The sequence below is a fragment of the Triticum dicoccoides genome, chromosome 2A (assembly GCF_002162155.2).
Source record: "Triticum dicoccoides isolate Atlit2015 ecotype Zavitan chromosome 2A, WEW_v2.0, whole genome shotgun sequence".
Lineage (NCBI taxonomy): Eukaryota > Viridiplantae > Streptophyta > Magnoliopsida > Poales > Poaceae > Triticum > Triticum dicoccoides.
In genome coordinates this window covers 254006-267190 of record NC_041382.1, presented here as the reverse complement: position 1 = coordinate 267190, position 13185 = coordinate 254006, and the positions used below count along the sequence as shown (strand labels likewise).

The 13185-nt window shown below is 44.1% G+C and overlaps 1 protein-coding gene across 3 annotated transcripts; it reads left to right on the top strand.

The window, feature by feature from the left end:
- The first annotated feature begins 8859 nt into the window (after positions 1-8859).
- LOC119352611 (ethylene receptor 2-like) lies at positions 8860-13071 on the top strand. Of its 3 annotated transcripts, XM_037619171.1 has the most exons (4): positions 8860-9342; positions 9451-9494; positions 9619-11612; positions 12230-13071. In XM_037619171.1, exons 3-4 carry the CDS (start codon positions 9804-9806, stop codon positions 12755-12757), a joined length of 2337 nt encoding a protein of 778 aa, XP_037475068.1. In that variant the 5' UTR covers positions 8860-9342; positions 9451-9494; positions 9619-9803; the 3' UTR covers positions 12758-13071. The 3 variants fall into 3 exon arrangements, with proteins under 3 accessions (XP_037475068.1, XP_037475067.1, XP_037475069.1); XM_037619170.1 differs by lacking the exon at positions 9451-9494; XM_037619172.1 differs by lacking the exon at positions 8860-9342 and having other exon boundaries at positions 9366-9494.
- Positions 13072-13185: the final 114 nt, after the last annotated feature.

Sequence of the window (13185 nt, the reverse complement as noted above, 5' to 3'; positions counted from 1 at the left end):
TAGACTGATTTTTTGTTGTTTTTTTATGTTTTTTATTTTAATTTTTTTACTTCCTTCACTTCTAGTTCTTTTTCATTTTGCGAACATCTTTCAAATTCATGAATCTATTTTTTTTCACATCATGAATATATTTAAAATTCACAAATATATTTTGAACATTTCTACAATCAAGATTTTCTTTTACAAATTTGTGAACTTTTTAAAATTGTGAACATTTATGAAATCCTGAACATTTTTCCGAATTCATGAAGAGTGTCTTAGATAATTGTGAACGTTTTATGAAATCATGAACATTTTTTAAATTTAAGAACATTTTATAAATTCAAAACATATTTTAGAATAGTAAACATTTTCAAAATCTTGAACATTTTCTAAATATGCGAATATTTTTCGAATTAGTGAACTTTTCTTGAAATTCATGAATAAATATTTTTTGACCCATGATTTTTTCTTGAATTTGTAAACATTTCTTTCAAATTTGGATCATTGTTGAAATTATCAACACTGTTTGTATTGTTGAACATTTCTGAAATTCGTAAACGTTTTTTTGAGTTCATGTACATTTGTCATTGGTGAGGAAAATTTTAAATCCAGGAATCAGTGTCAAATTCGTGACTTTTTCTTGAAATTAGGAACTTTTTTGAAGCTGCATTTTTTTAAAGAATCAGAAAACAAAAACAAAATGATAAACAAATAGGGAAATAACGGAAAAGAATAGGAGCGTCCAGCCAAAGCACACGCGTGGGAGGCAAGGGTACGCGATTGCTCACTATCCGACAATCCATGCGTGGAAAAGGAGCTCCCCTTCCTTCTGAGGCATCCTATTTGCTGCCTGTGTGCGTCAGATTTTTTTTGAGGGGTAAAACCAAAACCAAGCTTTTTCATCAAAAACAACATGTTGTGGGATACAATTCAGGTCATGGGTTGTCGCAGTGCTGCTGAAGCGAAGCGAGTGAGCACCACAAAATGGGAAGGCCCTGCTGGAGGAGACCAACCACTAAAATAACTGACGTGGCAACGTGACGTCTGGTCCCAACTGGAACACTGCATCCAGTCTGCTGACCTGCTCTATCCAAAGAGCTACTACTAGCTCAAGTGGTACTAGTTGAACTCGTATTCATCATAATTATCTAAATCAAATCAATGCTCAAATCAATACATAAAGAAGATAACTTGACTAACATGTCCATTTTCCATCATAATCAACATGTCCATCATAATCGTCGATGGTCAAAGCACTGCCAGTTCCATTCTCCAACCAGATAGTACATGGTCAAAGCACTGCCAATTCGACCTCTAATACCTGCTCTAAGCTAGTTATACAAACTGTCACGTGTCCGTTTTTATTTTCCCGATTCTAATACAGACTATACATACCATTCTCGCTACCTCTATTTTTAGGGTCTCACCGATCTATTCATCTTCGAATCATGGTAGTACAACGAATATCAAAAATAATAAAAATTATATCCAGATCTGTAGACCACCTAGCGACGACTACAAGCACTGAAGCGAGCCGAAGGCACGCCGCCGTCATTGCCCCTCCATCGTCAAAGTCGGGCATAACTTGTTGTAGTAGACAGTCGGGAAGTCGTCGTGCTAAGGCCCCATAGGACCAGCGCACCAGAACAGCAATCGCCGCAGATGAAGAATAACATAAATCGGAAGGATCCAATCCAAAGACATACGAACGTAGACGAACACCAACGAGATCCGAGCAAATCCATCAAAGATAGATCCGCCGGAGACACACCTTCACACGTCCACCAACGATGCTAGACGCACCACTGGAACGGGGGCTAGGCGAGGAGACCTTTATTCTATCTTCAGAAAGCCGTCGTTGTTTCGTCTTCCTGAGCAGAACACAAACCCTAACAAAATTGAAAGAAACGACTAAAAACGAAGCCCTCCCGCCGGCCTTTGGCAGGATCCACCACGCCTCCATGGCCCTAGGGCCACCGGAGACGAGGCGGACCTGCGTCGGAGCCGGTGAGAGGTAGAAACCCTAGCTGCTTTTTTTAGGAGGAGGAAGAGGCGGCGGCTTATGTTTACAGATACTATACGAGTACACATTGGACGCGGTCTAGTAGATTCAGAATTCGTGGTTTTAGTCGGATGTATATGTACCTGATATGACAAAATAATTTAGTAACTAAAAAAAGCAAAAACAAAATATGAAATATTTTTGAAAACAAACTTGACCTTTTGTTGCACTCGTATAAAAATAAACGGAATGACTTTCATGGTATTCTAAATGGAAACAAAAAATCAACACTATACAAGTTACTATTCACATTTTTTATCATTGCCCGAAAGTCGATTGGAGTTTTTTCTACATGAAACTTTTTATACAAGTACAACATAAGGTCAATTTTTTCCGAAAGAAATACGATTTTTTTTGTTTTACTTTTTTCGTAGTTACTATCTTTTTTCTCATATGAGGTGCGCACACACCCGTGAGCCAACGGATATTTCCCGCCAAAAGCTATATTCTAGCTTGACCTACTTTGCATAGGGTGTGCACGGTGCACCTATCCTAGAAATACCCATGGTGGGCTGCAATCTCAGTAGCCTATACGCATCTTCCCGTATGCCGCCATTTGTCTACCTCTACGCGTTTCTTGCCATCGACTCTTGAGCCGCCCCCCACCGTGTCGGTGTTGAGCAGGAGATCACAAAAAAATGAGACCAACCCAAGGTCTAACCCTCGTTGGCTTTTTTTTATAAGAGAAACTCCGCGATCACCGCGTCTCAAAGCCAAGGCTTGAACTCGGGTGGGCTGGCAGCTAACCTCAACTGCCCAGCCAACAGGTCGACGCCCCATCCTCTTGAGCAAGAGATCAAAATTGTCGCCTTTTGCATCCACATGTTGCAGTTGGTGTCGTCCTCTGCCCATCATCATTGTTGTTCTCCAACAGTCGTGAGTACAAGTTCGACCGTCATGAGCTCCCTTATGACCATCATGGAGTAAAAACAAAAGAAAAAACTATGACCCACTGACGAGGCGGGCTCCACTTGTTATTGCCTGTCTATATCGAATAGAAAGGGGTGGAGAGACTGGTGGTCAGCCGGAGGAGGAGCACGGTGGAAGCACATTTGTTATTTTTTTCAACCGCCTAAATAATTACCTCCTCCGTTCCGTAATATAAACGTTTTTGCAAGCTATGTTAGCTTGCAAAAACATCTTTATTATGGGATGGATGAAGTAAATATTTTGGTGGTCTCTTAGAGATGCTATCATCCTCAAACTAACTACTCCTTGTAGTATCAAAAAACATCTTATATTATGGGACGTAGGGAGTACCAATTAACAGAGAGGTAATCTGGAAAAACTTGCCTATATATGTGCGTCGTGTTTGCCGGCCGGGCATCTGAATTAGAGTACTAGTGGACGTTTTGAACGATCTACCAGCATATATATGTTACTGTATTGAATGGTGGTCTACCAGCATTGTTAATTTAACTAGTATAGTAATTAAATGGTGGCTCCTTGTAGTTGGAGCGTGTTAAATACTGGTAATTTAGTGATGGAATGGAAGGAAAGAATCCAAGGGAGAGCGACACATTCATGCATTCATTCAAAGTTCCAAGGAGAGTGTCACGTCGTCACTTACGTAAAGCAAATTATATTAGCACAAAGGTCCGGTCGAGCAAGCAGCAGATGCATGAACGTGTCATTGTCTACTTTCTAGCTATCCTCCTGACCTAAGCTGATTACTTAGTTGGTGTCTATAAACTACTACTAGTAGTAGTAGTAGTAGTATATGTGACATGCGCGATGAGACCAAGACAATTGTCGCCACCGCATAAGACCACGCACGCTACGCTTATAAATTAACAAGTTTGATCCTGCCATGTTTTATAACTAAGGTTCAACTCGATCGATGCGCACAATGTTTCATTTCATATGTTGATAGATCATACTAGTACCGCCCATAGATCCGGCCGTGTTTTACTATATATTATTGAAAAATAATAGGCTAAATTAAAGGTGGAATACTCTTTGCGGTGTTTTCATCAACAGCGAGACGTCTGTGATAACTTTGTCTATTTTCATAACTATAAGCGAACTTCTGTTTTTCTCTTTTTTGTGTGAATCTTCAATAGGCGCTATATATATTGGTGTGTGTTTGTGTGTGGTAGTCTAGGCCATATATACTCGGTAATTCTACAACAATTATATCCATCTGTTTAGAAATGTAAGTGGCCGGGTTGTAAAATGAAATAAAATAAGATGAAAGACTATATATACTACTCCCTCCATTCCAAAATATAGTGCGCCCACGCTTTCCGAGGTCGAACTTTGACCATAAGTTTAACGAACGAGACCGACTGCGGCGGGAGAAAAAGTTACATAATTAAAAACTTCTTTCGAATACGAAATCACTGATATAACTTTTGCTCCCGCCGCAATCGGTCTTGGTAGTTAAATTTACAGTCAAAGTTGAAGCACGTAGATAGAGAAAGCATTACATTGTAGAATGAAGGGCGTATTACATCGGTATTTAAATATAAGTCGCTGGAGCAGTTTAGTTTACACGATTTATATTTAGAAACGGAGGGAGCAATAAACGTCCATTTCCCAACAGTGTGGTGGTAGCAGTGCATGTGTTAGTTGGGTGTGATGGAGTTGTTTTATTTGAAACGCTTGGGCGATAAAATCCCACCACGTGAAGCACTGTAGTGTGCATGTTGTTAGCACTGTAGTAGGAAGGGAAGCATTGAGCTTAATTACTTGTAACCATGCATGCATGCATCGCATGTGATCCATGAGATGAGAGTGAGCACACACCACACACCATGCATTTGAAGGGAGGAACATGCATGCACAGCACAGTCCTCCTACAAGGGAGGTACTGCTAGCTTTGCCAACCATGTAGGAGCTGTTTGGCTACAGAAATGGTAACGACACTGTTAACGTAATCAGATTACAGCGTTTAAGGAGGTGTAATGGTTTTTTTTGTAAGTTTGTTTGGTTCACGTTTGGTAAAGGAATCGATTACCTTCGCTCTCTTGCTTCGCCCAGGATCTCTAGCATCGCCGGCCATCTCCGAAATCAAGCGCCGCCGGCCATCTCCGAAACCAAGCACCGCCGGCGGTCGTATCTTGTGCGCCACTGGCCGTCCCCGGGCATGTGCAGTGCCAACGGCCTCCGATCTCAAGCACCGCTGGCCCTTCCCGAACACCGCCGCGGGCCGCTCCAATCTCCGTAGGGATTCGAAGGGGATAGGGAAGGCACCGGCGCGGGCGCCGGACTCAAAGAGGATCATGGAGGCGGCGGCGGAGGAGCAGGAGGGGTTCATGCGGGAAGGAGGGGGTCATGGGCTCGGTACCGTAACCTTTACTGATGGGTTGTGGGCGGTATCGAGCAATAACTGGGCCGGACCCGTTAACGGCGGGATGTGTTTACGGAGTTGAGTTTCCAAACACAGGAGCTACCTTCCGTCCCTGTAAACATTGTGACGAATTAATAAAGCCTCGTGACGTTGCCTCAAAAAAAAAAGGTAGCGTTTTTCCTTTACGGTGTAAACAGGTCCGGGGCAAAAATCTCTGAACCAAACACCTCCGTAGTATGTTTTCACTTCACACATGGGTATGGGTATGGGCAGGTTGGGGGAGAAAGAAACATGCACCTTCATGCATGCAGAGATCTGAGTCGTAGCAGTCACTGGTCAGTGTTGTGTGCCTCCGTCTCGATCTCGATCGACTGGTGCATGCATGCATGGCATGTTGTGTGTCGGCCGGGCCAGCGCCGTCAGCGACGACCGGACCATGATGCTTTGCCATGCATGCCCCCGCCGGATTTTTTTCTTGAGATCACATCAGATCCAGATGCTGGCTGGCTTAATTGTAAATAGGTGCAGTCTAAAGTACGTAGTACTAGGTGTGTTTCACGTGTGGTGTTTTATTTATTTGCATTTGCAAGAAAGAAAGAGGATATGCATAGTCAGCATGACCTTTCCTCTTTTTTTTCCCTTCTTTTCCCCTTTTAACCGGTGTAGGTCATCCAAAGCTGGTAGCTGAAATATATATATGCTGCAAAACTTGGTTAGGGAAAATCATTTGTAATGCTACCTAGTAAGCACACAAGAATGATCTTAATTAGGGCAATTTCCGACTCATCCAGAGCGACGGCAAAGCTTCTTGCCACATGAACATCACTCCGGCCGGTTTGATGCCAAAGCATGTCCACATTCAATCGCAGAGCCAGCATGTCATGTTCGCCGGCATTGAGGTGTTTGCAAGCATTACAAAACGCGGTGACAACTATGACAAGTGTGTCGCTCGTAACTTGTACTATTAAAATTTCCATTGATATTTTAGTATTTAACAAGAAAAACTACCACATTTGGGATTTGTGTCCCCGCGAAACCACATGTTCCTTGATAGTGACCGAAAACTACCAAATTTAGTTTTTTTTGGGCAAAAAACTACCAAGTGAGTTCCATGCCCGTTTTAGACGATTTTAAACAAGGTTATGACAGCCGTGACCGGCATGTCAGGCCACAGAGAGAGAGAGAGAGAGAGAGAGGGGGGGGGAGTCAGAGGACGAGAATGGGGCGAACTCTAGATCGATTTGGGTAGATAGGGGATAGGTAGAGAACAAATATCGCCAGCACGGTAGTCCGAAGAAAAAGAGGGTATGGAACAATGTATAGTTTTTTTGTTGGGTTATACAATGTGGGTTAAAAAACCCTCTTGGATTGTTGTTATGATTTCCTACGGAGTGTTTGAAAATGGCTCATCTCATATCCATGGCTGGTATAAAATGTAGCCCGGCTCAGATGTTGGTAGAGTAGTTGTTTGTCGAAGACTACCAAAGTTATAAAATAAAATAAAACACTCTCTAAGGTGGAATATACAAATACCCAGTACTTTTTACATGGAAGAAAAATGGAAAGACCACTTTGATTGTCGAAAATTCGAAGACCTGAATATGTTGTTCCCATTTCCTATTAGCAATATGCATGTAGCACTAAGACCTTACCAGTCCCCGATCCAATCCATATATTTAATCCTACATGTACGCTAAATCTTATTGTTTTTATTATTCGACTCAATGTAGTGTTCGAAAGGAGTGGCCATAAAGGTTTCCGCTACATGTGCATCTACAGACTAAATGGATGCGCAACTTTGGTTTTCATGGCAAAGGGTGACAACATCTAATCGTGTATCCAACATGCCATGTGTTCACCGACAAGGAGCACACACCACAAGTTCATAAGGCTGTAAAAACTATGTAAAGCAAGATGTGGCCTTGGATGAGCAATATTGTTGTGTTATTTCTATTGTTTCTCCATGAATATCAGAACATATGCATGTGCACATTTTATTGTGGCCCAATTAATTTAAGCGGGGGGTGTATAGTACCACACTATTAAAGAACAGTTGCACAAAATAGTGCAATTAAAAATATTTAAAAAGTATTAATAGATATTAGAAGAAATTGAAAGTTCTACAGTACCACAGTTATGTACAACCACACAAAAATACGATTACATCAAATGCAAACTAAAATATTTAAAAAGGTGAAAGTTCAACCAGAACAAAGAAAAGTGCAATTGCACAACAAGAGTGTTTTTTGAGGGGCAACAAGAGTGTTGTTGCAATGAACACAAACTAAAATAGTAAACAAATATAAATGAAAATGGAAAGCAGTAGAAACTTCACTTGTAGTGACCGAAATACCATTGAGCAAAAAAAAGTGAATGGAGCTTCACTTAAAGTGACCCTGACACCATTGGATACAAATTGGAGTGAAATACTATTGAGGAAATCTCGCGTCCGGAACTTTAAACATTTATGGATGTATGCATTTTGAAAATTCTGTATTTTAAATGACGTGTTTCAATTATATTTAAAAAGAGCTTAGTAATAATTTATTATATACTTTGTGTATGCGTCACTATAGGGCCAACAACACACGCAGAACGCTTCATGTTTAGTTGTAGAAAGGGAAAAAGTCAATATATATATATATGCCAGTATATATGAGTGAGGATTAGGGAAAATACACAAGAGCTCCTGATCGCTCCACCCCCATATGATGATATCAAATTTGGCTGCCCTATCCACCCTGTCTGAAGTTTCGCAAAAAATACCAGAAAATATATGCATGGGGAAGAAACTCAATCTAAACTACGATCCATCCAAACAGTTTCTTTGTATACATAGGAATTTGTTGTCTTTTTACCGAGAATACCACGAATGTAATTTTTTCATGAAACTTCACACGGGAGTATATTGCGCACCCAGGATTGATATGCCAAAATCCCAGGTTTATTTTGGATTTTCCAGTATATTTTTGAATTTATTGTTCATATTGGGGGGATAGGGGAATATTCAAAAGTCCTTACGATAGTAGAACAACTGCTGATCCAAACTTTGAAAAAGATATGATAGTATGTGTTACATTCGGCCAGACGAGAAGTATAGAAAAGAAAAGATCTTATTTTTTTCCCAAGGCATGAGAAGGCGAATATCCATTTCTTAGCCCAGCTCATCTGCACCCGTTCAAGAAAAAAAGTGAGAAAAAAGTACAAAAGAAAAATAACTTCAAAAAAGAAAAGAAAATAGCATGATAGATAACTGGTGCGTGAGACGCGCTCCAAATTTCAGATCATTTGGACATATGAGTAGGTCTCAGCGAAAAGACAAATTGGGGAGCCCTAAATTTGTCTTTTTTTGCTGAGAGATACTCATATGTCAAATGATGTGAAATTTGGAGGGCACCTGATGAGCTATTGGAGTAGTATAGTATTGTGTAGATGGAAGAAAATGGCTATGTCTTTCTATCTTTTTCGTTTCTTTTCTTGGTAGGTCAGCTGGAGGAAAATGTGAAGACCTGTGCGCTCCTGTTGCAAAACCAAAGGAAACCAAACCAAACCAGCAGCAGCTGCTTCCCTTCCCTTCCCTTCTTTGGGTTTTCCGGCCGGCGGCTCCCCTCCCCCACCTCCTCCTCACCTTGCACTCTGCCTCCCTGCTTCCTACTCTACTCCACTGTAGGTCGGTCTGTAGCCCACCAACCCCGCGTTGCCCCCATCCATCCATCCATCCACCCCCACCGGACCGGTGGGAAGGGGAGGGGAAATCGGCGGGAGGAGGAGATGAGAATCTCCTTTTCTCTTCCCTTCTTCTTCTTCTTCTTCTTGCTCTTTGGATCCACCGCCCGCTAATGCCGCCTAGCCGCCCCGATTCGACCCATCACCACCGCGCACCAAGGCGGTAGCTCGTGCCACAGAGGCCGGAGATTCGCCTGGCCTCCTCCTCCTCCTCCTCCTCCTCCTCCTCCGCTCAAGGGATGTAATTTGTGGCTGGACGGACGGACGCCGCAGCACGCAGGTCAGACCTATTTCTTACTAGGACACTAGTATAAGTTGGTAGATTTTATTTACTCGGATTTCGGTCAGAGGATTCTCTTCTTTCATCCCCTCTTCTCTTCTTTACTAGGACACTCGAAAGAAAGAAAGAAAGAAAGAAAGACATCAATTTTGGTCAGAGGATTCTCTTGTTGCTTTTCTGTTTCTTACTTACTTATTATTGGAACTTTGGGAGGGAAAAAGAAAGAAAGATTTGCGATTGATTGATTCATACTAACTGCTTGAGCATTTGATGCAGAGGCAAACCCCAATTCATTCATGCCTTCCTTCCTTCCTTGAGCCAGTCAGTAAGTCAGTCAGTCAGTCAGCAGGAATCAACCAATTGATTTGATTTGATTTGATTTGATACCACAAGAGTCAGTCAGTTGCTGCACAAAATCAAAATTCCACAGTCTGAATCTGAATGAATGAACCCTGGTATGTATGGTAGAGCCCATGGCAGCAAGAGCAATGCGGCCCTTCCCATGCTGCCTCATCTCACTGCTGCTGCTGCTGCTGCTGCTGCTGCCGCCGCTGCCGCTGTCGCGAGCTGCCACCGGCGATTTCAGCCACTGCGGTGGCTGCGACGACGCCGACGAGGGCAGCCTCTGGAGCACGGACAACATCCTGCAGTGCCAGAAAGTCAGCGACTTCCTCATCGCCACCGCCTACTTCTCCATCCCGCTCGAGCTGCTCTACTTCACCACCTGCTCCGACCTCTTCCCCCTCAAGTGGATCGTCCTGCAGTTCGGCGCCTTCATCGTCCTCTGCGGCCTCACCCACCTCATCAACGTCTTCACCTACGAGCCCCACTCCTTCCACCTCGTCCTCGCCCTCACCGTCGCCAAGTTCCTCACCGCCCTCGTCTCCTTCGCCACCGCCATCACGCTGCTCACCCTCATACCGCAGCTGCTCAGGGTCAAGGTCAGGGAGAACTTCCTCAGGATCAAGGCAAGGGAGCTGGACCAGGAGGTGGGCAAGATGAAGAGGCAGGAGGAGGCCAGCTGGCACGTGCGTATGCTCACCCAGGAGATCCGCAAGTCCCTCGACAGGCACACTATCCTCTACATAACCATGGTCGAGCTCTCCAAGACCCTGCACCTGCAGAACTGCGCCGTCTGGATGCCCAACGAGGCCAGGACCCACATGATCCTCACGCATCATCTCAGAGAAAGGGAGATAACTGAGTCGCACAGCGGCTCCATTCCTATCTCTGACCCGGACGTGGTTGAAATAAAGGCGACGAGGGGCGCCAAGGTCCTCGGGGAAGGGTCGGCGCTAGGGACTGCCAGCAGGTGCAATCCTGAGGCAGGGGCTGCGGTCGCTGCGATACGGATGCCGATGCTAAGGGTGTCCAATTTCAAAGGAGGCACCCCGGAAATGATGGAAACGAGCTATGCTATTCTGGTCTTGGTCTTACCCGAGGACGGTTCCCTAGGGTGGGGTGAGCAGGAGCTGGAGATTGTCGAAGTGATCGCCGATCAAGTGGCGGTCGCGCTCTCGCATGCTGCTGTTCTTGAGGAGTCGCAGCTGATGCGAGAGAAGCTTGCTCAGCAGCACAGGGACTTGCTTCAGGCAAAGCATGAGGCTGTGATGGCAACTGAAGCCAGGAATTCCTTTCAGAGTGCCATGTATGACGGGATGCGCAGACCGATGCACTCGGTCCTTGGTCTCGTCTCGATGATGCAGCAGGAAAGCATGAATCCAGAGCAAAGGCTCGTGATGGACGCCATCGTCAAGACAACCAGTGTTGCCTCGACGTTGATGAATGATGTCATGCAAACATCGACGATGGACCGTGAGCACTTATCTCTGGTGAGGAGGCCCTTCAGCCTCCACTCCTTGATTAAGGAAGCGGTCAGCGTTGTAAGGTGTCTGTGTGGCTCCAAGGGGGTTGATTTCGAGTTTCAAGTGGAGAATTCTTTGCCCGAAAGGGTCGTTGGCGACGAGAAGAGGGTTTTCCATATTGTCTTGCACATGGTAGGCACTCTGATAAATCAATGCCGTGCGGGCTGCCTCTCTTTGTATGTGAATAGTTACAACGAGATGGATGAGAGGCATAATAATCAGGACTGGATGCTGCTGCGAAGAGCAAACTTTTCTGCCGGATATGTGTGTGTCAAGTTTGAGATTAGGATTAAAAAATCCAGAAACAGCCTTTTGGATGCGTCTGCCAGCCAAATAAGTCAAGAGCCGAACGCTAGCAGTTCGGAGATGGGCCTTAGCTTCAACATGTGCAAGAAGATTGTGCAGGTATTAATCATTCCTTGTCATATTATTCATGGCTCTTGCTTCTGTCATATTATTTATAGAAGAAGTGTATTGGACTCCATGCTTATTGAAGATTATATTGGCAGATAACTAACTAGTTGTTGATCCTCATCTGTCTCGACAGTTTTTCAGTTTTTCATACAGTAACTAAACATTCAGGCTAGCATGTAGTTACAATTATTTGTTTGAAAGACATGTAGTTACAGTTATGAAACTGCCAAATTACACTGCATTTTCCTGCCAGCATACTTTGTGCGGAATGCTGTGAAATCTTCAGCACTTGACTGTGGTTCAAACTGGGCGAAGTAAGATTTTATTTATTTTTGGCCACTTTTGTTACAGTGGTGCTGTAATAAAAAATGAATCATTTATGCTGCTTGTTCATGCTGTTGAAACTATTAGTGAACATGATGTGATTGGCTGTAAAGAATTCCGGTGCTTGTTTTCGGTAACTATCTTTTTCTTTGTGCTCATCAGTTCATTCCTCAGAAAATATCTTACTGTGGCACTTAGGCGTTCAATCTTATTCTGTCGTTTGCTTGATGTGTAATCTATATATTTTATTATTAGCTGACTTGAGGCTTTATGTTGTGTTGCAGATGATGAATGGTAATATCTGGTCCGTATCAGACCCAGAAGGGTTGAGAGAGACGGTCATGCTGGCTCTCCAGTTCCAGATGCAACATGTGACCCCTGTCTCAGGAGCATCCTCGGACCTATACCGGTTATCACCGATCCCCAACTTCAACGGGCTCCATGTCCTCCTGGTGGACGGTGATGACACCAACCGAGCAGTCACCCACAAGCTCCTGGAAAAGCTTGGGTGCCGAGTCTTTTCGGTCAGCTCGGGCATCCAGTGCATGACCTCCTTTGCGGGCGGCGAGTCGTCCTTCCAGCTGGTGCTTCTGGACCTGACGATGCACACGATGGACGGGTTCGAGGTGGCCCTCGCGATCCGCAAGTTCAGGAGCAACAGCTGGCCGCCACTGATCGTGGCCCTCGCGGCGAGCTCGGACGACAACGTCCGGGACCGGTGCCAGCGGTCAGGGATAAACGGTCTGCTCCAGAAGCCCGTCACGTTGGCGGCCCTGGGGGATGAAGTGTATAGAGTCCTTCAGCACAACTGAAAGTTGTCGTCTCTGTGGATCTTGATAGATTGTTGTAGCTTGATGAGTAGTTGATTCCGTTTTGATCGATTATTATGCCAGGTTAGGTCCCATACAGATGGCAAGAAGCATTTGTGCAAAAACAAAAAAAAGTAAGGAATTAATTGTACAGGAAGGAAGGAAGGAAGATGTAAGCCTGCCTTTTTTCGCTTTGGTGAAGAAAGGTGGGGAATTTTGGAGAGATGAAAAAAGCTACCCACTTAGGTTCTCTTTTTAGGGCTATTCATTTGTAAAGCCTCTTATCTTGGATTATTAATGATTTATTTGTGAGGCAACTCATTTGGGGGCAACCAGGTCAGGTCAGGTCAGGTCATTAACTAGCTAGCAGAGCAGACAAGATGCTTCTAATCTGGTCTGGTCCAGTGAATTGGGGTTTTTGATTTGGTTTG

Coding starts and splice junctions, on each gene's coding strand:
- LOC119352611 (XM_037619170.1), top strand. CDS start 9,804: ATGGTAGAGCCCATGGCAGCAAGAGCAATGCGGCCCTTCCCATGCTGC. Junction 11,613..12,229: donor TGTGCAAGAAGATTGTGCAG/GTATTAATCATT, acceptor GTTGTGTTGCAG/ATGATGAATGGTAATATCTG.